Source organism: Temnothorax longispinosus, chromosome 5 (genome assembly GCF_030848805.1).
Source record: "Temnothorax longispinosus isolate EJ_2023e chromosome 5, Tlon_JGU_v1, whole genome shotgun sequence".
NCBI lineage: Eukaryota > Metazoa > Arthropoda > Insecta > Hymenoptera > Formicidae > Temnothorax > Temnothorax longispinosus.
In genome coordinates this window covers 15,123,439-15,146,962 of record NC_092362.1, presented here as the reverse complement: position 1 = coordinate 15,146,962, position 23,524 = coordinate 15,123,439, and the positions used below count along the sequence as shown (strand labels likewise).

Sequence of the window (23,524 nt, the reverse complement as noted above, 5' to 3'; positions counted from 1 at the left end):
CATTGTCTTTCTTATGTACAGTTTTCTAATAAAATATACAATTAAATTAAAATGTACAATTGAATATATAATTATACAATTAAGGGGTATGGCCACAGTAGCGCGCATAAAATCATGTGCATTTTTTACAATTTTTTTTGTATGAAAAAATAATTTATTTATAAAACCAATTACAGAGCTGTTAAATGTAATAATAAAGCTGTAAAAAAAATTTTTTTTTCGTATTTTTTCTGCCACAAAATGCCCGACTACAGCCAGTTGCTTTTTTAGCGTCTTTTTTTTCGCGGCGTGACAAATGTCCGCAATTTATGACCTAGAACAAAATAAAAAATTTTTTGTTAATTTATACAGTTTTATACGAAATTTTTCAACTAAAAATTCAACTTTTCCAAAATACAAAAAAAATTTTTTTTAATAGCTTTATTATTACATTTAACAGCTCTGTAATTGGTTTTATAAATAAATTATTTTTTCATACAAAAAAAATTGTTAAAAATGCACATGATTTTATGCGCGCTACTGTGGCCATACCCCTTAAATATTCTATCGTGTTCAAAAACAGTAACAATTGACACGCTTTAGAAAGTATTTAAAATCTAAGTTTTCTTCAAAAAATAAAATATCAGACAATTAAGAAAATAAGAAGAAACTTGGGAAGTTTTTCGAGCGTTCTTTCAGCTTTAACACAAGAGACAATTAATATTAATGTAACTTAAAAAATGTGTGCCAAAGAAATATACAATGATTTATATTATATATATTTATTATTAACTTCAGCTACATAGCCAAGAAGTGGACTTGGTTTACAAATAACCATTCATCCTTCCATTCATACACTACTATCCTAACTTACAAGTAACTATTGCACATATTGTTACACAATACAATGATTTATATATATAATTAAATAAAATTTATATAATATTGCCTATTTGATAGAAATCTTGTTTACAACTACGATACAGAATAGATGATACACTTTGAATTACAGTAGATTATCATTAATTAATTACTTCGATTACTGTCCTTTGATTAAAAAAGCGTACATTGTTTATTAATTGCTTCAATTAGTGTCCTTTGATTAAAAAAGCGTAATCTTTCTAGCAGTTAAATTTGTTCTTTGGCCATCAGAAGTATCTTCGATACTTTTAACACACAGACAACAAATGCATGTTTCCAACGCACTTCATAGTTTAAAAAAGAATCACAACAGTCGGTTGAAGTAACTCAATCCTTCTTCGAACACAAGTGATGCCATGTCACTCCATCGTGGGGCAACTGTGACTTAATATAAGGAAGCAGCCACGTCAGATACCACCGTTCTCCAAATACCTCCTTAACGTTATCCCTCCAGCCCAAGTCGTATCTAAAATCCTTCTTATTGCTCTCGTCGCCCACAACGCCCCTGAGAATCAAACTAAAGTGATAAACGCATAACACCCCGGTGTACAAAGTGCCCACCGCCGAGACGACGTACAGCAACAGGTAGAACTGATCGATGGAGCTGTCGAAGCCGAAGAAGAAGATCGCCACGGGGAAGACCATCTTGACGATCGACATCGGGAACTCGAAGGGTATCCTGGTCCAGATGAAGAGGCTGCCGTAGCAGAAGGCGTACGCCGCGCCGAGGAACAGGTACCACAGGAACATGACGAAGTACCGGTGATTGTAGTAGCCCACGCAGCAGCCGGTGAACACGCAGTGGTGGTCGCGCTTCAGGATGCAGGTGTCGCAGACGTTGCAGTGCCAGGAGCGCGGCGGCGACAGGCACTCGCAGGCAGGGCACAGCCGCCAGCCATCCGCCGCCCGGGCGGTGCTCACCGGCACGATTCGGCCGCCGCCCCCGGTGCTGGTGTCGCACAGCACCGTGTACGTGAAGTTACCAACGATATTCAGCATGATGAAGCTGCCTAGGGCAAAGTGGAGGGTGTACGCCAGGTTCTCGTCCCCGTACAGTCCTGGCAGGACGACCCACAACCCGAACCAGTACAAGAGGGGCGCGATGGTCAGGACGAAGGCCATCGACAACAGATCGCTGACAGTCCGCGGCCACACTCTTTTCCGGATTATCATCGTCGCGCGCCGCTCGCTCCTCTCTCGGATCACATCAATCCTCGGCTGCCCTCGCGATTTTATCGCCGCTGCTTCGTTATCTCTGGAGATGCAGCTGATGTTTACGTTGACTTACGCCATTTTGAAACTACTCCCGGCCGCCGGCGGCGGAACGTGACACGTGACTTCTCCGTGCATGCGTAAAACGTCGGTCACGTGGTGGCCGGTCACTAGTTGAACTTCTTGCACTCGCTTGCACCTACTTGCACCAGTTGCACCGTCCATCTTTCCTCTTCTTCTCTCCCACGTTAGGAGACTGCTCATAATAATCAATCATAATTAAAGAATCACTGAAGTATTTTGTGTATTATTTGTATAATTAAAAAAAAACCTACGATTACGTTTATCATCCGATGTGATGCTGTCATCGATGATTAAAGTCGAATATAGGATCAGGATGGCGTTGGTTCGATTTTGATGTATGATTGGAGAATTTTGGCATGTCAGACGTTAAAGTTTAAACTTATGTTGCCAGACATCGCGAGAAAATTCAACGTTTTGTCCTCGACATGCACAGGTAATCCCCATTTCATTCAATTTTACTTTGAGGTTATGTGTAACGCTTTGAGGTTATGGAGGTTAGGCAGCGTGAATAATTTGAATTAAACCGTAGATAATTTAAATTGAATTGAACGTAATTGTTGTTATTTTGTAGTCACGTGTGTGTAAAAATATTCTAGGCACGCGCTCGTCCTGGCACAATCGGCATTGCCATGGAAATGCGATTCTTCCAAGCGGAACTTGTGGCGAATGTACAGAACACAAGCGAGTTACAAGACCAAAGAGTACGAAGGTCGCAAATTAGTGGGGTAATAAAAACAGATAGATAAGGAAAAGACTTCTCGAGACTTTTCATATTAACTTGCTACCGTTTTATATCACTCTAAATAATATTTGAACCATGTTTCGGATTTATTGTAAACTGTTTTGGTTTTGACGTGTATTGTTTGCTGGTTCGTATATATGTTGTAAACTGTATGTTCCCTCAATGCAGAAAGTGCTACTTGAAGTGACGAAATTTCTGTTCTTTAGCTTCTCGATGGAGAAAATGTACCGCATAGTCGCCGACGTGGAGAATTACAAAGATTTTTTACCCTTTTGCACGAAATCTGAGATCACGATGAAAACCAAAGACTTCCTGAAGGCGAACTTGGTGATTGGATTTCCGCCCATAAACGAGAATTACACGTCGAAGGTGACCATGGCGTATCCGAGGATAGTTAAAGCTGAATGTAGGGACGGCAGATTGTTCGATCATTTGGACACCCTGTGGCTGTTTAGTCCCGGACTGAAAAACAATCCTGAAACATGCGTGATCGATTTCTCGTTGTCCTTCGAGTTCAGGTCCGTCTTTTACTCTCATTTGTCAAATTTATTTTTCAATAAGATTGTGAGGCAAATGGAGAACGCCTTCCTTGAAGAGGCGACGAGAAGGTACGGCCAGCCGTGCTTAAAGGCGGTACGGCTGCAAAGATGACAAGAGATACTTTTAGAGATCATTGAATAATATTTATTTTTGTTGGCTTAATGAATTTAGTGTTACATAATTATTTTTAAAATAAATGTGTGTAAAGTTTAACAAGATTATGTAACGGAAATTGATGTGACGAGAGATGACGAACCAAGTAAATGCTTTTACCATGGAACATTTACTTAACAATAAGTGTATGAAACAAACATTTTCTTTTGAAAATCTAGTCAAACTTCCATAATATGTATATACGAAAAATCAATGAATTATAAAGACTACATTTAATATAAAATGTGCAAAAATATGTTAAGTGGAGCATAGATTATCTACCTGAAGTACTTCAATAAAAAATATAATTTACATATATATCAGGTTATTGATAAAAATATCAAATTTTTTATCAGTAATATTAATTACGTAAATATAAGGAGAGTTCAAAATAATACTTTCATTAGCTCTTAAAGAAGAGAGAAGTAGAGGAATTATTTTCAAGTGGAAAAGTACACAAATTGTTAGCATAAAAAAAATAACATAATTATGTACAATTATCGTGTATTATTTTTTTCAAGTATTGTGTTTTTTTCTAAATAACTTAGTATCTTTATTTGTTGTAATTAAGATTACAAAAGTACTGTGCATTATCGATAATGTGAAAAACAAAATCTTCATAAAGGTCATGTATTTTATTTATCGAATCTTGTAAATTGCTGCAATAATTAAATTATTCGACATAAAAAAATTTTCTCGTAGAAGGCCACATTGTCATATCTTTCAAATTAGGCACGCGATTGGTCGATTTCTGTATCCTGTGCTTTCAAAGCCATCGTGCAAGTCCGTTTGAAGAGACCCTAAAGCGTAACTAGCCTCGACCAATCAGACTAAAGAGTACTCCGTCACTTTCATCTTGATTGGTCAAGTCCCGTCAAATCTGAACCATAATTTCAACCCTCGACGTAGACATTAGTCCGATACGGAACTTTTTGAAACTATCGAAAATTATTCTATCGTGCTATAATTGCAGCTCGCATCGACAAGTTGCGGTTGGTATACACGCTACACGCATCCAATTACGATATATTTAGTTTTCCTTCAGTCGCGTTAAGACCAGAGTTATATATAGCGCGGCGGTGAGGTCCTGCTGAAAGAGAGAGAGAGAGAGAGAACGTTGTTTTGCGCATCGGAATTACGTGTGTAAGTACATACGCAAGTTAGGCGCGTGAAAAAAAGAAAAAAATTCATTCGTCGCGTCAGAATTCCCGTGTCGCGGCCGCGCGCGAGGCTGCGTCGACACGTCGGTCCAGTTCCAAAGAGTTCCAGACTTTCCATTCGTGTGCCCAAGGTCGAGGTCGAGAGTGTGCCGCGGAGGCCGCGGAGCATGCCCGAGCAGCCCGAGTACCATCCGCCGGAGTCGCGCGTGTCAAGAGCGTGCGATTGAAGAAGTTTCCTCAGTGACAGTCCTCGCGTCGGACGGAGTACGGAGTACGTGCCGTGCCACACGCTACGTTCCTTTTCACGAAGCGTGCGATTACAAAAGCGGAGCCACGCGCGGCGGCGAGGTCGGCGAGGAGGCGACGATGCACCGTCGGAATAGCAATGAACTGCTGCGCAACGGGCGATAGGTGTGGCGCGTGAAAAAGGAAAGGAAAGCGCGTCGCCGAGTGCCGCGAGTGATCGTAGAGAGAGAGAGAGAGGAAAAAAGGAAAGAGTGGCGTAGCGCGCTCATCCATGTGCGTCCCGAGAGGATGAAGAGGCTCGACGTCGCTTCGCTTCCCGGGAAAACCTAACCTAACTCTCGCGTCTCGATTCGCGCATAGGCGATCCCGCGGGACCCCGACATTCATCGGTTTCCCCCTGGTTTCCCCACCCCCCGCGCGTGCACGTGTGTGTGTGTTCGTCAATGGTGCGTGCCGTTTCGGGAGCGTGTCGGTCCTGCGCCTATGCGTCTCCATTCGTCGCGCGCCGATTTACGTGGTAGGGGCAGTGGTGGGGGGGACAGCGGCGCCGGCAGCGGTGGCGGCAGCGGTGACAGTAGTGGGCGAGGGACGCGAGGCGACGAAGGGGCATCGTGCGCCACGAGCGAGAGAGTGAGGTTAGCTTGTTTGTGTGCGCGTCGCACTCGCTTTCTCTCTCCCTTTCCCTCGCACGTGCGCGCGCGCCGCTCCGTCTCGCTCGCTCTCCCGTCTCTCTTGCGCGCGCGCGCGCGCGCGCGGGACCGTCGCGCGCTCTTCGTGTCACTCGCGCGCGTACGTTCGCTCGCTCGCTCGCTCGCTCGTTCGTACGCGTACGGTACGTAGTGTACGTACACTCGCCCGCCCGCCCGTCCGTCCGTCGGCTGGCGCGCGCGCGCGCGCGTTAACGGAATTCGCGATCGAGCACGCAGGGACCACCGACTAATGTTTAAATGGACGCATCGTCCATTATCACCCAAGTGTCGCGGGATGACGAGTTAGGCGCGTTCAACAGCGAGAAAGGTGCGTATCGCGTAAATAGATCCCGCGCCGTCCCGTCCTCCCTCGCTCTCCCCCCCCCTGCCCGCCATCCCGCGTCCGCGCTCCGTACACTGTGCTCCCCGCCAGATGCTGCCGAGTGCCGGGATTTCGTTCCCCCTGCACCTGTTACGGCATCCCGCACCCGCGGTTTCTCTCCTCGACCTCCTCGTCCTATCGTTACCTAACTTCGTCCTCCGTCCTCGCCTCCTGTCCCTTCCGCGGGCAACTTCTCGCGTGTCTTGTTCCTGCCGTCCCTCGCCCCCCCTAGTATACTGAGAAAGTATGTCTTCATGGTGATTGTACGTGTATGTGTATAGAAAGAGAGACCCGGAGAGACCATAAATACATACATATCTTTAACAAGTTTGTATCTGTAAAAATGTAGCATTGTCACTTCTAAAACTGTAACTCGCAACGTCGTTCATTGACTTTCGTCTCAGTATACATTCCATACGTACAACAAAATACAGCAGCATCTGGTCCAAATCTGTTCTACGTAACTCGAGGAAATATAATTTGCATTGCAGAGACCTAAATTTTTTTCAAATCCAATTTTTGTAATATGCACGCGACATTGCGTGTGATTACATAATACGTGGTTGTTGCTTTCTGTGTATTGCAGCTCAGTTACCTCGAGAAAATGAAGCAGCCAACAATACTTCGTCGAGTGGCAAGAAGCCGAGGGGACGCGGGCTCTTGCGCTCCCTGCTCTGCTGCTTTGGAAGAGGCCGCGGTGGTAGTTCAAAGAGCTCCAAGGCGAGTTCCCTACAGGGTGAAGGTCGTGGCTCGCCACCACCTGGCACCGGATCCCCCAGGTTTCTCCTACCACCGGTTAGGCACCAAGACATGCACAAAAAGTGCATGGTAATCGATTTGGACGAGACTCTGGTGCATAGTTCTTTCAAACCGATCAACAATGCGGACTTTGTTGTTCCTGTAGAGATTGATGGAACGGTACATCAAGTGTACGTCTTAAAGAGGCCTTATGTGGACGAGTTTTTGCAGAGAATGGGTGAATTATATGAATGTGTATTGTTCACTGCAAGTTTGGCTAAGGTAAGTTTATTTTTAAAAAAGTAAAAAAGTCATTATCTTCTTTTGATAAATACAAGATAAACAAGTCTTACAATTAGTTAAATCATTAAATATCAGTATAATTCTTGCGATAATTGACTGTCTGTGTAATGTTTTATTATTTAATTATATAAGATTTAGTTTGCCATAAATTTTAAATATATTTAAAATATTCTATGTATAATACATATAAATTATATTATTCATGTTTGTCTATGTTATATATTTCACACAAATTATCTTGTCACACGAAGAATTAATTCTATCCTTAAAGAGATAGTTAATGATTAGAAAGTAATTTCTGCTATACAAATTTTGATAATAGCATTTGCCAAGACAAAACGTACATAAAATTAATTTATAAAAGACTTTAAATAAAAACTTCCACCACGTATTTACGTAACACTTGTGATATTTTGCAGTATGCAGACCCGGTAGCGGATTTATTAGATCGATGGGGTGTATTCAGAGCAAGGTTATTCAGAGAATCTTGTGTGTTCCACAGAGGGAACTATGTTAAGGATTTGAACAAATTAGGTCGGGATTTGCAGCAGATCATTATTGTAGATAATAGTCCTGCCAGTTACATTTTCCATCCAGATAATGCGGTAAGATATAATGATATGTAAAAATATTTTTATGTTAAATAAACGTGATATGTATCATCTTTTATCTTGGAGGCAGCATGTTTCGAACACGTAATAATAGAGATATATATTTTTGCAGGTTCCAGTGGCATCTTGGTTCGATGACATGACGGACTCCGAGCTACTGGATCTAATCCCCTTCTTCGAAAAACTCAGCAACGTGGAGAACATCTACACGGTGCTGTGTAATAGCAATCATCCTTACAATCAGATACCTACGCATGCGGTGCAGAGCAATCAGAGCCTGCCGACTTCAATTTCAATGGCTGCTTCCTAGCCCCACCTGAATCCTGGCAACGCAGCCAGTCTTGTCGCTCAATGCACCTTCCGGAGGATTCTGAGGGGACTGCTCCACGTAACCCATTCGCTATATAGCGAAGAACCTCGAAGTGCTTCTCCACGTTGATCTTTGGAAAAACCGCTCCGATCAGCGGAGCCAAATGTCTTATATCTTGAAAGCGCGTCACTTAAGTCGACACACAGTCATAGCTGCTAATATCCTTCTTCCTGGTGAGCAACGCAACGAAGACTGATTAGATTCGATTACAGAGGAGACATCAATGCTCCGATTACGTTTGTGAATGCTCCTGACCCAACTTATAGAACACGTTGAAAAAAGGAGGGTAACAGTAGCAGGTAGAATATGAAATATATATATTTTGCTTGTTAAAAAATTCAAGATTAAAATTTTATTTTAATTGTTATTTTAATTATTTAAAGAAATATTGTAAGAAGATTTAAGATATTTTAGAATTTAGTATTGAATTACAGCTTTTAAAATTTGTGGATACAAAGATCAAGATAGGTATCTTAAGAATCATAGATAATATTTTTTATAAGAACGTATTGTCAACAGTAGAATACTACTCGCTTTACACTGCCGAGGAGTAGGAAGAACATTTTTCTTCGTATTTTATTAGAGATAAATTTTCATATCTACATTTATAAAGAATGTCGTAAATTGCTTAAATCATAAACAAATATGATAAAAAATATTTTTAAACCCTTTTATTCTACAGAAATCGGTATCTTAGCAAGATTTATTGTAAAATATACACATCCATGAAATTATAACTGTTTAATTGCCGTTATTAAATACGTTACCGACATCTGTAAAGCATTCAACAAGATCAGATCACGGCTTTGGACAAATTTTTGTGCAAATTAAGCATTTCATCAATGTTGCATTTGAGTATTAAGTATTTCCTGCTGCTGATACACACCTTTTATAGAACGCTCTGTACGTGGCATTTAGAACGGTGACATTGAAATTTTACGGGGTACGTACTACTGTTTTTTTATCATCTCTGATAAGTAACCGAGAATAATAATAATATTAACAAAAGTGTCTAATGCCTGTAGAGATCGGGGCTTCTTTTGTTAGCCCTTGATTTGTTTTTATCTTTGTTTTGTTGCTAGTGTTAAGCTCCTTGATTATGTACAGATGGCTAACTTTCCTTTGCCTTAGGATGGTGATCACGTCGCGTAGTCTTATCCTGTCGAATGCTTGTTTTAGGTCCACGAAGCACACAAACATTGGCTTGTTGAACTCCACGGACTTTTCGATGAGTTGTCGCAGTATGAATATTGCGTCCAGTGTCGATCTGTTCGGCCTGAATCCTTGTTGTTCTTCGCAGATGGGTACTTTATCCATGATCTTTTTCGTTAAAATTTTTGTGAGAAGTTTTGCTACGGAGCTTAATAGCGTTATGCCTCTGTAATTTACGGGATCACACTTTATGCCCTTTTTGAATACAGGCACCGTAATGCTGGTTTTCCATTCCTTTGGTGTCCGGCCTGTGTCCTCGATGACCCGGAACAGATGCGCTATCTGGGTCATTAGCTCGTGGCCGCCGTACTTAATCATTTCATTGGTGATGTTGTCAATGCCTGGTGATTTGCGATTCTTCAGCTTGCTTATAGCTGCTTGTATTTCTTCTGATGTGATCCTATCAGAGGCAATGTTATCCTCCGTATCATCCATAATTTCCTCTGGCTCCTCTCCGGTACCGTCTTGCTGGTAAAGATTTTCAAAGTGCGATATCCAGGTTTCCGATTTGATAGAGGTTACGTTTATTTCCTCGTTAATTGGTTTTTTCCTGTTTCGCAACATATTCCATATCTTCTTCTGACCTCCGCGCGGTGTGGATAAACGAAGCTGAAGCGTGGACAACCACATTTAGCGCTAATTGCGCAACGCGAATACGTGCCAGTGGTTTCGAAGTCTATATTCGCATTCGGCGCCGCTGAATTCGCCAATGCGACTATCCAATTTCGAGAGTTTTACCTCAATTCGGGGAGGGAGATCTATACATGTGCATGTATAATAGCAAGATTTTATTCTGGGATTATAATCAGACAGTCGCATTTCGTGCCAGAGCGCCGTCGACGCGAATATTGGATCATGCTACTTTATTACGATGAAAGGCGACGCGAGCCTTCAACGGGTTAACAATAAATCACGAAAAAAAAGAATCTTTATAACTATTATATAATACTATTATATAATAATAATACAGTTGTTTCTAATTTTACACGGCGCGCAAAAGCCGCGCGCCCGCATTTATCTCCTTTTTTATTTCGCGTTTTCCTTTTGTTAAGAAATTTTCTCTGGATCTCCGTATATAAAAAGTTTCGGCTCAACTTGGATCGGCGCGGCGCTCCGTACAGGTCGTGTTCCTTCGAGAATTTCTCCCAGTAGGCCTTCTTAATACGCTTAATTGCGCTGTTTATCCTGTTTCTTATTCCTTTGCATCTTCCATGTTCCTCTGGTGTTCTGTTATTGCAGTACCTTATATATGCCTTTCTTTTCTCGTTTGCGAACTCCTTCACTTCCTGTGCGAACCACGGTCTGTTGTTACTCCTGCTTGTATTGATTGTTCTCATTCCTATGGCTTCCTTAGCACTGTTTATTATGTTTTCTTTTAATTTCCTCCATGCTTCCTCGGTTGTATCGGTTTCTGTGATAGGGTTGGCCGCGATTTTTTCCCTCAATCTATTCTGGTATAGGATTTTCGTGCTGTCGTTGTTAAATGACTCATTGTAAGTGAACAAAGTTTGCAGTGTCTTGGTTCAAATAGAAAAGCTACACGGCAACAATTGCATGGCCCATCAAACGACTCGAAGCGGTCTCTCTTCTTTTCTTGCTTCATACTTTCTCTCTTTCCTATAACTTTAAATTCTTCCAGTACACAATCACCATCGGGAATCATTCTAATTATTGTTCTCTTTTTTATTTTTATTTTTTTGCGATCGGTCAACTTTTCTGCAAGCAGTTTCTGCTTGTCAGATGTATTTTCGCTCTGCCCATGCGGACAGGATCGATATAGTTCATCGTTTTTTACGCTTTGCAAAATGGAAGAACACTCGCGCTGAGAATCCGACGTCACGACGGCCGGCACCATGTCCAACGTGACGAATTTGAAGTTTTTGTATATTAGTGTCTTCTATCTTGGGTTTTAACTTTCTTTCTTCTTGGAATTTTTATATTTCAAACTGCACCCCCCGCACGAGTGGAGCTCGTGCGGAGAAACTGGACTATCTTTCGGATGTTAGGAGAAATTAAATTTAAAATTTGGTCGTCAAGCTTGGGGAGCTTGGGAGTTTTGGATCAATAATACTGCATATGTGGTGCTCTTTCTCGTTTTTTTTCTTGTATCAAATTTTCTAAAATTTTTTAAACTGTGCATTATATTTACTAATGCGTAATTTGCAAACAATCACAGCTGCTTGATCGAACATAATGAATGTACAAAGTGCATTGTACTACCATAATCAATTCAAATTGTTATTCGTGCTTTTACTTTTGTTAATAATATTATTATTATTATATTAATATAATTATTATTGTAAGTATCGACGCTGATGTCATCATTCAAGTGTAAAAGAAGCTAAATGTTTTTATCCTGCGTATCTTGCTGCTGAAAAGTCGCACTCGGACTGACTAATATAGGAAATATTTCCCGAAATCACAATTCTGATTGAAAATAAGTACATTTTTCAAAATCTTGCGTTGAAATGACGACATTATCATCGATATATCCAATGAGTATATTGCTTATCAATATCAGCTTGTAACAACTTGGCTGCGTCTGTTTTATTTTTTTCTTCCTTCGTTTGAATTTTGGAATGTCTTATTAATTTCTATCGATATAACGATAGTTCGGAGAAATCCGGTCGTTCGGATTATCGTTTTTACTTAAAATAATAAAAGGAAGAGATTTAATGAAGAGATTTTTGATGTGGCTTCCAATTCTTCCATCCTTCTGTACTTATTAGTAAGTGTGCCGATGTTTCTTGTAAACGTTATTATGCGCGAACGTATATCGTAATATTCTCTTTGTAATAACGCCCATCGAAACGACTCCGTTGTGTACGACCGTCATACATCTGTTCCGGGACAAATCTGTGCACGATCCAAGGATCCGAGAATCCATAGGTCTTTGTGAGTGTACATATTTAAATCAAATATGTTATACATATATATATGTTTAAAAAACGGCAGGAGCAGAAAATGCGCGCGTGTGTGTGTGTGTGTGTGTGTGTGTGTTTGATGCATGTACGTTTGTATGTATCGTATAGAGTTCCTATAATAAGAGTTAGGACACCGTTATAGCTTTGTCTCACTCCCACTAACTTCTTGGCTGAAGCATATGGCAACCATGATAGCTTTGTTTTACTCCCACTTACAGCCTGTCTCACTCTCACTAACTTGGCTGAAACATATGGCAGGACCAATAAAAAATCGTCATTACATTGGCTTAACTCTTATTATAGGAACTCTAGTATCGTATGTATGTGGCATATGTGTAAAAAGAAAAAAAATAATAATAGCGTTCGAGGCTTTTGCCGAGCGACGGCCGCCGCCGCACCGTTGGACTGCGACCTTTGTATCGGACGATTAGAACGTAGAACTAGCGGTCATGTTCAGCGATTATCCGCGGATACGCGCGTGCGAATCCAGGGTTGCTTGCAAAAAAAAAAGAAAAAAAAGAATTGTTACTCGCACCGCACATCTAGCGCTAAATGCGACCGGTCCACGATCCATCTTCGCGTCGATTATGATCTTTGTACGCGTCAATTAAAGCAATTTACCTGTTTAAGTTTCGTGACTTAGGAGATTTATCAGAGACAATCTTACAAAGCATGTGCAATCATGAAAGAAGACTTAAAATAGCGTCGAAACCTTGAAGAAGGCCCTTATTATCTTCATTTTTCCCCTCCACTATAAAATACGCAAAAAAAAAAACGAGTTTGAGGAAACCATACGCTCAGCTTAATTGATGTTTGGCATTAGTTAACTTGGCGAGTGGCAAATATATAAAACGATCGATTTAATATTAATGTTTGGAAAATTTTTTTATGACTACAAAAATGTCTCGAACAAGTGAAAAGGAAACTAACATCGCGTCAATGAGTTTCTTCAAACTATGTTCTACCGAGAAACTTTATCTCCTACAATAGTATTCCAGATATAATAAAATAGGTCACTCTTTGTATTATTCAATCTGGCGTGAAGCCTCTTATCTCTCCGATCTTATAAATTTTGATTTTATCTTTTAAATCTGTTGCCTCTCAGATTGTCATGATTTTCTATGCTTTTATAAGAGCATAGGTCACCACAAGGGAATCTCTGTAGATTCTCTTGCCTCTCTGACGTCATCGAACTATATATATAGCTGAATCGATTTATTATACCGCTTTAAAGTTCAGGATCAATTGACCACATTTAGCGCTAAACCACACTGTGGTTAAACGCAGCGTTAACCTTAGAATACTAATCATACTTTTAAGCCATTAACACTAATCATACGTTAAATTTACGTATGTTGAGATTTTTCTTAAAAAAAAATACCAAGATGAGAGAAATAAAGTTTTATTAGAAATGAACCATATGCTATTTTAATGGGTAAGAAAAAACAAAAAGGAAAGAAAAGAAAAGCTTATAAATTTAAATGCTATTTTTTTATTACGTATTATTAGTATTCTAGGATTAAATGGAAGTGTGAGTGCAAGAATTCCCTTTCGACGGATAGTCGATACGAGACTATTTGCGGGAATAAATTATACTTGGCATAAACGAGACATTTGAAGGTAACTCGACGAGAAAAAGAAAAGTAAAACTCGCGGAAAGTGATTACTTTTTAATATTTTTTTATGACCTTGAACGGGTTAAAAAGATTTTAACATGAGTGAGAGTAGAGAACAAGGAGCACGTGTGAATATAAAATTAATGCCTTGATTTGTAAATAAAACTTCATTACTTCCATTAAATGCCGTTTTTATTGCGCATTCTTTTCTATTGCTGAGCACATTATTCTTATCGTTCATCCTATATTTTGTTATTAATCTCTTTGAGAGGGTTCTCAAATTGGAGAGATTAAAAATATATTACAATTAAATAAAGTACACAATTAAAAATACGTGAAATGTGATTAAATATATAAATACGATTGTTATTACATATGTTTATATAATAAAAACTTTATCATCATTGTAGATATCAGAACTTATGGAGTAAATATATATATCGGCAGTAATTCAGATAAATTTATGAACGAACATATATATTGTAAAATTTAATCAAACATAATTGCTTGTCACGCCATGCGATTATATAAGATTATGATATAAAATGTAAATTAATGTTGTGCTTTATGCTTTATATATATACATAATGTTATGGAACTATTGCATTCTTCCCCAAATCATAGATGCCAAATTGAAAAATATATTTCAAACTGAAGAGACATCAATGGGGATGGCGATTTGACAAGCTCAGCGCAGAGAACAGTACCGAAATTGAAGACGTGTCATAATGTTTATTTCCAAGGTAACATTTATTTAAAGGCAATGGGCATAAATAATGTCTCTAATGGTCGAAATAATGGCATGTTTCCTCTCAGAATGTTGAAAAAAATTATCCTCCATAATAATCTTGCCGGCTTCTCGAATTTCTTGTGTACATTCTTCTGGAAGTAGCAATTCCTGAAAACAGCTGACGAAGCGACATATTCCTCCTTTGGAAAGCAACGTTCTCGAGAGGCGTGAGCGAGAAGGTTGCAATTAATAAGAAATCATCAGAGATCATATTCTTTTATTGTAATTGAAAGTAACCGGACTTAATTTTACTTGAAGTCTAGAAGTGGCGAAAATGCCGAGAATCGGGATTGTCCCTCAAAATCGTATTGGGCTATACAAAAGAACATATTTATTTCAATTGTTTATTTATTTATATATACAATACGCATTTGTTCACAATTTCATATCAATTAATATTCTCGCTTACATATTGTGTAATTATATGTACAATAAGTTGTAATATCTTATCATTTGTTTACAACAAACATTTATGATAGCTTTACGTGTGAGACATGTGATCGATAGTGTAGTTTATAGATTCTTATGCAAAAAGTATCGATAAATTTCGCTGTTTACTTTTATTGACATCTCATGTGGCATATCCTTATAATCCCAAATAAACCGCTTAAATACACGAAAAGCAAGTCAATTTTTGTTACAATTTAGATTAAATTTTTAAGGCTGGTTCCAAATATTACATGTTACATTACTGTTTCTGTGTTATAATATCGCTATCAGTGTACAATTTTTATAATTGTATATTAAAACTTCAACATTGCACGTCTCAAAATCAGCGTTGTGTGATCGTCAGTTTTTCAGCGCTTCAAATATATATTATTATTTTTATAATCTTAACGTTGCAGGTAATAACAAATTTAAATACATGAAAAAATAAATTAGTAAGTAAAACCGAAAACCCTTAATAACTAGGACTCGAATGTTGATAAATAAACCTGAATAGCAGCTAGCAATATAATGTAATTACAAATTTAATTAAAAAATGTGATATATTTTGATCGAACACGATGAATTCAATTTTAATGATTCTTTAGAGCGGCTCGATATCATCAAAATTTGAAGATATATATATACTCTTTATATATAATCTTGATGTGACAAAAACAATAATTAAAAATATAATTTATACAGCGGTAGAAAAGGGAAACATACATTTAGATAGAAAGAAAGAATAGAAAAAACGCGAAAAGCTTGATACAATCAAACTTTTTAAGTAGCAGCTTCCATAGCCCGATGAAAAAAGGGCATGAAAGACGTGCTGTAAACCAGTGCTATACTTGTATTCGCGACTGATATTTAGATTTAGACGTAATATCAACAATCAATAGACGTTTCATCAACATCCGAATCACAAAAAGAACATTTAGTAGAATTAAGCAATTATGTCAAGTACTTGTAATTGACGAAAGAGTAGCTTCGGCAGAATATAGATTACAATGCGACAAATAATTAAATATACTTTTTCTCGACACTAAGATAGATAAGGCACTATCTATATAGCGCAATAAGCGCAAATGAGTATTGATTATTTTTGAAAGATTCACACGGAAGAGCTGCGTTTACGCTGGTGGAATTCTTTTGGGATTCAGATCGTACATACGTCGCATCCGCTTTTTTAGCTCTTGCGGAAATTTGTCGTAGCATTTCTTGCACGCGGGCTTTAGATCAAATTCGAAGAACTTCGTCTTCTGATTCATCTTTTGGTCGCAAAACGCGCACGCGAAGTGATGGACGCACCACGCCTTGTTCAACGCAGTAAAAACTAGAAAATACAAGCATTAGATTAAAAATGTTAGCGCTCGTAGAAAAGATTCGTATAATTTTTTGCTTCTGATATTGTCAGTTCAAAGTAATTGCAGTCAAAGGTAGTAGTAGTTCTTAAGAACCGTAATATGAGAAACATAAATAGCTAGAGAAGGAAACGCTAATTTAAGAATCCAAAGAGAATGAGAAAAATAAGAATTCGAAAAAACAAGACTTCAAAAAACGGATTGTCTGGATTGACTTGTAATATTTTCAATATATCTGGTACGTACCATCTCCAGAGATAACTTGATTACAGACGAAGCAGAGATTCCCGAACAACTGATGATAATGAGTCTCGCAATAAGCGAGACCTTTCTTCTCGTAATGACGATGACCTAAGAAAGGCTTTTCGCATTTAGCACATACGAAATGCTCTACGTGCCAATGTTTGCCGAGCGCCGTTACCACGCGTTCCTCGATGGGACGCCGGCAAGCGCCGCAAATCGGGATTCCCATTTTATCGTGACATCGTAAGCAATACAGCTCGTTCTATGTAACATAAAATTTGTTATTAAGACGATTTAGATCGGTCTTTGTACATGAAGTTATGAATTCGAAAGTGGAAGATAAATATATTATTTTGTATCGTCTAAAATGTACTGTTAAAATTACGTTTAATACGTTATATTTTGTTCACTTTAAATTCACTTTAAATAATCATGACCTACACGTTTGATTCATATATTGTAAAAAGTTAAGGAGTTCTTACCATTTCATTGGCAGCGTAGCCAGGTCGAGACCGGACTTCTCTGGCTTCGGAATTGAGTTCTACGCCACAAGTTGTGCAATTGAAATGATATGGATGATAAAGTTCACCGCGGAATCGTAAAGGTTTGTCATCGATTACTCCGCTAGAAATTACGAAAAACGATATCAATTAAAACTTTGAGACAAATATATATTTTTCCATTACACTATATTATAGTTTCTTTGATTCTCTAAACATTTTAGACTAATTTTTAGAAATATCTTTGCCAAGAAACTACAAGTGGTAGTGAGAAAAGAATATAGTAAATAGAAATCTAAAATATCAAAGATATGTTATTTTATGCAATAATAAGGACATACTGGCATTGATGACATATATGTTTTCCAAGCACCCCAGCTTTCACATTGGCGTTGCACGTGTGGCATAGAGCTCTGCCTTGACACTTGATGAATCCCGCATCCGCCAATTCACCATTACACTCTTCGCAGCGGAAGCATTGTGGGTGCCAATTCGAGTTCATCGCTTTAATCACGCGGCCGATGACAAACTCACCTGTCGCAAAGATAATAATGTTGATTAAATACAGTAAAACGTTACCTCACATTTGACTGTCCAAGAATTAACGGTAATGCTCAAGTAATTAACAGAATTTGTCCAACTTACCACACTTGCCGCAGCACGGTGCAAATAGAACGTGAAAGTCATGCTCGCAATACTTGTATCCTTCAAATTCGTAGAAGATTCCATCTGGAAATGGCCGAAAACATTGTGCGCACCTGTAAACATTTATTAGATATTAACCCACGTGTCTAAAGAATTCATAATGCAATTTTTAGAGCTATTTTTGTTTTACGAAAAACAGCAAAGAAACGCTTGGAGAATACATGTTGAAAAAGAAAACTTCTTTAAGTGTTGCACAATTTTGAGAATTGACTCCGAAAGAAGGATGGTACGCATGGTACATTTATCCATTCATTACAGCTATTTACTTTCGAATAAAACTTCCCAATTGTTGTCCTGTATATACTTACACAAAACACTGAGGATGCCACAATTCGCCGTTTGAGTTAACGATCTTCTCATGCGCAACGAAGCCTTCTCTGCATCGGGAGCAAAACATATGATCCAACGACATATCTGTAACCCTGTACATAATACATAAATATAAATATCAAACGTTTACAGTCAATTTAATCATTAAATAATAGAAGCCTGTTGTAAATATATCGTAATATTAAATCCACAATCTGAACTGTCACTCCGTTAATTAATGGACAATTATGTTTATACGTTATCACTGTTATATGTATAGAATTATGTCTTATATGTTCACGCAAAGAAAATGAACATTTCTCTCAGGACATAATGCTTACCCTGGCATATTTTAACGGAAGAGGACGGTTTACGCTTTGACGTTGACAAATACTCCTGGCTATCTTTTTCTTCTATTCGCTGGCGCTCAATCTGCCTTACACTGTGACTTCTGTTACTGGAACAATATTAAAAGTGGGTTGAAACAAATAATAACGACTAATAAATATATTAAGTGCGAATTTAATACACGTTGTGTCAATAATACTCCAATATTCTCGTTAACGCTACATCAATCACTCAGTCATCTTCTTGCAATTACGTTTTATTTTTTTCGGATATTGTTTTCTCCTTACACATATTACCTCTTTTTATCAGTCATCTGCTATCTATTGACTTCTAACGTGTATTCAATTATTGAGCATTTATTTCAATCTGATAAAAGATGTAATTTTGAAGCAACAACTGTACTCCTGAAATATCAATCGCCATCTGACTTTATAATTTTTGCCCAATGAACCAACCGTCAGTCAAGAATAGAAAATTCGCGGTAACGTAAATATTTACCGAATTAAATAAAGCGGAGAGTAACGGGATTAAAAACACTACCTGTGCGACCGTCTTGTTAGCTGACACGTCTGTATTCCTGTCAGATTTTAATCAGAGACAGCCAATCCGATCTCAGCGAATGTAGCATGACCTTTTATGAGAACGAACGTGGATCCCAACGGATCCTACGGTGGCAACGGCTCGTCCTACGCCACACCCTTGGCACCCGCGGTAAGCGCGATGGCAATGACGACGACGATGATGTCAGCGCGCAAATTCGGAATCGTCAAGGCGGTTTTCCAGTCGTCGAAACTGATGACTTAAGCAAGACCTGGCCACGAGACAACCATCAGCCAATCGTGTTATCTAATATCCATTTCTGCAAATGTAGGTTAACTTTAATCTCGATTTGACTTAGTTTTTATTTTTTTTTTTCTAATTTTGAGAGCTATGTCCACTTCTGCCTATGTTAGGTTAATTAATTTTAATCTCGGTTCAACTTACCTTTTATCTTTCTCTAATTCTCGTGTCCATTTTTCCACCAATGTATAGATCAGCTTTATTAGTTTCTAATTCTGAAGAACTAGAAAAAGATAAGAAAGTAATTAAATTGTAATTATAAGGTTAATTTGCATCGATAGAACTGGACAAATGGCTTCTGTCGCTCCCTGTTCGCAAAATGAGTCAATCGACACTCCGCTCTTACGGAAAAGCGGCAAGTCGATTGGTCACGTCGCTTCCCGTCACGTTGTGACCATCAGCTGATGTCCAATTTTCGTAAACACACTCTCGAGTCTCGGCAGCGTCGTTGACAACCGGGTGTCCAACGAGCGTGATCTGGAACACTTTTCTTAATTATACGCAAATCAGAAGGCATAATCAAAAAAGGAAGGAAAGTCCGGAAAGGTTTGTTCCATCGGAGAAAATGTTCAGCACCAAGTCCTTCGACGTTGTGAGCTTCAATTCGGAATTATCTTCCGCGAGGTGAGTCCGCTTATTATCATTCGAACTATCGTTGCAAAATGTATATGTATTATATATATACATAAATAATACTTGAATTTAATTGATAACGCGATCACATCGTTCTCTCCTAGATTGGAGACGTCTGCGAACGTTCAAACGACGGAGATAGTCTACGCCGCTGAAGACACACAGACCAGAGAGACGAGGAGTGTTGGGGTGTGTTACAGAGATTTTATTTGAATTCTGAAGTTTACGGAAGATTTTATTTATTACCCTCGGCAAGCCGGAGTAAATTCTTCTTGAAAAACAACGTAGAACTACGTCAACTGTCACTGATGATGAACCCGGCGCTACAGCCCGGTGTGGGCCTTGACCTTCCTTGATCACGTCAATCATCATCAGTGACAGTTGACGTAGTTCTACGTGTTGCTTGCGGCACAGTTGTACGCTCGGCAAGCCGGAGTAAATTCTTCTTGAAAAACGTGTAAATCACAAAACGTCGATAAATGCTGTAGCAGCTTTTTCGTATAGCCTGCATTTGGTTCTTATAATTGTCCAAAATCAATACTGTTCTACCTTAAATAACTGTCTTAGTTTTTTTTTTTTTTTTTCGTTATTTTAGTCTAATACATTAATTTTTTTATAACTCCAGATCCAGACGGTGAACGGACAGAAAACAGACGCGCAGGTAGATTATGACAGACTGGCAGAGTTTATGAAAAAAGTCACGCCAGGGATCCTGCAAGCTCTCGACGAGGCTTACGCCACTAGCGCTTTCGACGAATACAACCCGAATGTGACCGAGGCCTCGTCCGCCAATGTAGAGTTAATAAAGAAAATAAGTACATCAGAAGAGGCGGACACGTCTCCTCACGAGAGGGTACGTCCTTTTCAATAAAACTAAAATAACTGTCTTATACGAGATTAAATGGCTGATGTCACGAGTCGAATGTTTTGCAGATTAAAATAGGCGACTTGTCGTGGAGCACCGTTGGCGGGACATTAGCGGTAGGCCTCGGTCATATTCGTCACGAAACATGGTGCGATCATCTTTCCGCAGTCCAGTTGTACAATCTCACGACGGAGGACAACGTCGCGGACGCCCCTACCAGGACGTTAGAGACGGATGGATGTGTCACAACGCTGTGCTACCACCCGACGGAACCCTCCATCCTCGCGGCTGGATTGTTCAACTGTAAACTTCTTCTAATTAACAGCAACAATTACGAAATTCACATCTCGTTATACCTGACAAATGCGTTTGATTTCTCAAGGGGACGTATTGATCTGGAATCTTAGGAACGACGATTTAGTTGTGCCCACGCACGTGTGCACGCACGGCGAGCGCGTAACTCAAGTGTGCTGGCGACCAAGATCCGTGCACGACGCGGACCTGTTACTGAGCTCCAGCTCAGACGGATACATACTGATCCACAGATTGACGGCTAACTTTACGACCGTTCAACCGCACAAGCGGTACGTACTGCTAGCTGCCTGACTGTTATAATCCTGTTTACGGAATCTCTGCCGCACTGCAGATTCAAGATAATCAAGGAATACAATCCGGTGGAAAAGACCAGGCCGCGTAGCGCCGGAGGTACGCGCGAGCGAGCCGCGGAGGCAGGGCTGTGCATCACGAGCTTTGACTTTTCGTCGAGGCATCCCAGTATATTTGTCGTTGGGACGCAGTGTGGTGGAATCTATAAATGTAGCTTGGACAGCGTAACTCCCATCGAAGGTTTGCGTCTATATTTATTGTAACAAGATAATATAATAAAATTGTTCGTAGAAAACAAGAGGTTTTTATCAATTTCAGGAGACGCCACGCTTATAGATCCCGTGATCGACGAATACGAAAGGCACAGAGGTAACGTTACCTGTGTTAGGTGCTCGCCGTTACGCAATCTGTTTGTCAGCAGTGCCACGGATAATGAAATCCGTATATACAATCTTGACGAGGTAAATTTCCATATGTCACACATTTCAGCCTTTTCAATAATCACGACTCTGATCCTACGAAAACAAGGAATGTTATTTGATAATCTTTATTTACTTTAATCGAGTTTTTTGTGGATGATTGGAGTTTTTGAGCTTAAAAATACATGGCACAGTCATACAATAAATTGTATTATGTATTTTAAAAAAATTCTAGCATATAAATTAGCGTAAAATATAAAATTGGAGAAATGAGAAACTAAAGTTGCGTAGAATTTTATTTAAAATACATTTTACAATTATTTACCACGAATATTATATATGAAGATTTAAGCGAAGCATGAATCTACTTTTTTCGCGCTTGAATATACAATCAGTACAATATCCACGCAAGAGTGCGTGTCATTCTCGGGCAAACGTGACTTGTTCGCTTTTCTGCAAATAATAAAGCACTTGTTCGAAAGATCAGAGACAAAAGTTTTGAAACGTTTTCTAAAATATCTCGATGACAAACGTGAAAGGGGGAAAAACTGATGTAGCCAATTTTTTACGAAAATTTGTTTTATTACGTATCAGTTAATTTTATTTTTTCGTTATGTAACTCCCGACGTTACGTAATTGTGAATTACATTACGCAGCATGTCAGTCAGCGAACTATTTCCGTGGACAATACAGTTGTGGGATTAACGTGGATGATTGGCAATCAAGACGTATTCGCAGCTTACGGAGCGGGCGCGTGCGTGAAGTTCTACAATGTTGCGGACGGTAAACCCGTGACGTGTCCGAAAGTCGAGGTGACTGGCAAAGAAATCAGCAGCTTGTGCGTAAATTCCAAGAGGTACGTGTAAGATAATCAAATCCGGATGATTCATCATTTAAAAATTTCCTTTCTCTTTCTTGCTAATTTTAAGCACGATTGTTACAACTGGTGCTCGTTTTCTCTCAACGCATGTTTATTTATAAAAATAACAACAATTTTTTATCTGTAATAAATATATCTATATGTCTTGAACAGCTGTAATTTACATAGGAACGTTACAAGCTCACTGTCGAAGGTCGAACAGTCTTTCAAATGATTGCGTCGAATCATCTTCCATGCAAAACAATTGCTAATAAAAAATATATATACATATACATAAGCGATTCATAGTTTTAACGTAAGATATTAGTAGAAATTACTGGAAAAATTGTACATTTAAAAGATCAATATTTGTTTTGCTTGTTATAGAGATATACTGGCGATTGGAGGTGTTCGTGCGAAAATCGAAATATGGAAATTTCCACGTCACTTGTTTTGAACGTGGTTCTAATTTACGCAATTACTTGCGGCATTCGCTGAATGGATTGACACTACATATATGCTTTATGTATTGCACATACGTAACTGTTTGTAACTGGAATAAATTTGGAACATTGAACATTCCTGATTATTTTCCTTTATAGAGATAAGAAATGATGAGACAGTTCTTGATAAAAATGTTTAGATCAAGAGTTATTCTAAGATAAAAAATTTCCACTAAATTCAAAGTACTTCTAAAATAAAAGTTCAACATATTTTATATACATCATGTGTAAA

General features: G+C 38.9%; 5 protein-coding genes across 7 annotated transcripts; 3 read left to right on the top strand and 2 right to left on the bottom strand.

Moving 5' to 3' along the window:
• Nucleotides 1–764: 764 nt before the first annotated feature.
• LOC139813415 (probable palmitoyltransferase ZDHHC24) lies at nt 765–2,217 on the bottom strand. The gene has a single exon (XM_071778919.1). It carries the CDS (start codon nt 2,071–2,073, stop codon nt 1,228–1,230), a length of 846 nt encoding a protein of 281 aa, XP_071635020.1. The 5' UTR covers nt 2,074–2,217; the 3' UTR covers nt 765–1,227.
• Nucleotides 2,218–2,355: 138 nt separating this feature from the next.
• On the top strand, nt 2,356–3,949 carry LOC139813416 (coenzyme Q-binding protein COQ10 homolog B, mitochondrial). 2 transcript variants are annotated; one of them, XM_071778921.1, is made up of 3 exons: nt 2,356–2,629; nt 2,768–2,921; nt 3,145–3,949. In XM_071778921.1, exons 2-3 carry the CDS (start codon nt 2,863–2,865, stop codon nt 3,587–3,589), a joined length of 504 nt encoding a protein of 167 aa, XP_071635022.1. In that variant the 5' UTR covers nt 2,356–2,629; nt 2,768–2,862; the 3' UTR covers nt 3,590–3,949. The 2 variants fall into 2 exon arrangements, with proteins under 2 accessions (XP_071635022.1, XP_071635021.1); XM_071778920.1 differs by having other exon boundaries at nt 2,358–2,629; nt 2,793–2,921.
• Nucleotides 3,950–4,932: 983 nt separating this feature from the next.
• On the top strand, nt 4,933–14,066 carry Hzg (CTD small phosphatase herzog). The gene is made up of 4 exons (XM_071778918.1): nt 4,933–6,054; nt 6,695–7,128; nt 7,569–7,754; nt 7,873–14,066. The coding sequence occupies exons 1-4, from the start codon at nt 5,985–5,987 to the stop codon at nt 8,068–8,070; spliced, it is 888 nt and encodes a 295-aa protein (XP_071635019.1). The 5' UTR covers nt 4,933–5,984; the 3' UTR covers nt 8,071–14,066.
• Nucleotides 14,067–15,002: 936 nt separating this feature from the next.
• Nucleotides 15,003–19,284, bottom strand: Stck (LIM zinc finger domain containing stck). Of its 2 annotated transcripts, none has more exons than XM_071778914.1 (8): nt 19,108–19,284; nt 18,561–18,676; nt 18,219–18,332; nt 17,851–17,963; nt 17,547–17,739; nt 17,188–17,329; nt 16,709–16,967; nt 15,003–16,434 (listed from the first exon to the last, which is right to left on the bottom strand). In XM_071778914.1, exons 2-8 carry the CDS (start codon nt 18,566–18,568, stop codon nt 16,232–16,234), a joined length of 1,032 nt encoding a protein of 343 aa, XP_071635015.1. In that variant the 5' UTR covers nt 18,569–18,676; nt 19,108–19,284; the 3' UTR covers nt 15,003–16,231. The 2 variants fall into 2 exon arrangements, with proteins under 2 accessions (XP_071635015.1, XP_071635016.1); XM_071778915.1 differs by having other exon boundaries at nt 18,561–18,670.
• Nucleotides 19,285–19,896: 612 nt separating this feature from the next.
• Nucleotides 19,897–23,368, top strand: LOC139813411 (cytoplasmic dynein 2 intermediate chain 2). Its single transcript, XM_071778913.1, has 9 exons — nt 19,897–20,031; nt 20,145–20,229; nt 20,666–20,893; nt 20,974–21,208; nt 21,288–21,489; nt 21,552–21,751; nt 21,830–21,972; nt 22,587–22,786; nt 23,177–23,368. Exons 1-9 carry the CDS (start codon nt 19,973–19,975, stop codon nt 23,244–23,246), a joined length of 1,422 nt encoding a protein of 473 aa, XP_071635014.1. The 5' UTR covers nt 19,897–19,972; the 3' UTR covers nt 23,247–23,368.
• Nucleotides 23,369–23,524: the final 156 nt, after the last annotated feature.

What these genes read in the sequence shown, in the direction of transcription:
- LOC139813415 (XM_071778919.1), bottom strand. Translation starts at nt 2,073, where the DNA reads ATGATAATCCGGAAAAGAGTGTGGCCGCGGACTGTCAGCGATCTGTTG.
- LOC139813416 (XM_071778920.1), top strand. An exon ending in GAAGGTCGCAAATTAGTGGG is followed by an intron (nt 2,922 to 3,144) that starts GTAATAAAAACA and finishes TCTGTTCTTTAG; the next exon opens with CTTCTCGATGGAGAAAATGT.
- Hzg (XM_071778918.1), top strand. Translation starts at nt 5,985, where the DNA reads ATGGACGCATCGTCCATTATCACCCAAGTGTCGCGGGATGACGAGTTA. An exon ending in CGCGTTCAACAGCGAGAAAG is followed by an intron (nt 6,055 to 6,694) that starts GTGCGTATCGCG and finishes TGTGTATTGCAG; the next exon opens with CTCAGTTACCTCGAGAAAAT. An exon ending in TTTTCCATCCAGATAATGCG is followed by an intron (nt 7,755 to 7,872) that starts GTAAGATATAAT and finishes ATATTTTTGCAG; the next exon opens with GTTCCAGTGGCATCTTGGTT.
- Stck (XM_071778914.1), bottom strand. An exon ending in ACCGTGCTGCGGCAAGTGTG is followed by an intron (nt 17,740 to 17,850) that starts GTAAGTTGGACA and finishes TCTTTGCGACAG; the next exon opens with GTGAGTTTGTCATCGGCCGC. An exon ending in CATATATGTCATCAATGCCA is followed by an intron (nt 17,330 to 17,546) that starts GTATGTCCTTAT and finishes CGTAATTTCTAG; the next exon opens with CGGAGTAATCGATGACAAAC.
- LOC139813411 (XM_071778913.1), top strand. Translation starts at nt 19,973, where the DNA reads ATGTTCAGCACCAAGTCCTTCGACGTTGTGAGCTTCAATTCGGAATTA. An exon ending in ACACGTCTCCTCACGAGAGG is followed by an intron (nt 20,894 to 20,973) that starts GTACGTCCTTTT and finishes AATGTTTTGCAG; the next exon opens with ATTAAAATAGGCGACTTGTC. An exon ending in ACCGTTCAACCGCACAAGCG is followed by an intron (nt 21,490 to 21,551) that starts GTACGTACTGCT and finishes GCCGCACTGCAG; the next exon opens with ATTCAAGATAATCAAGGAAT.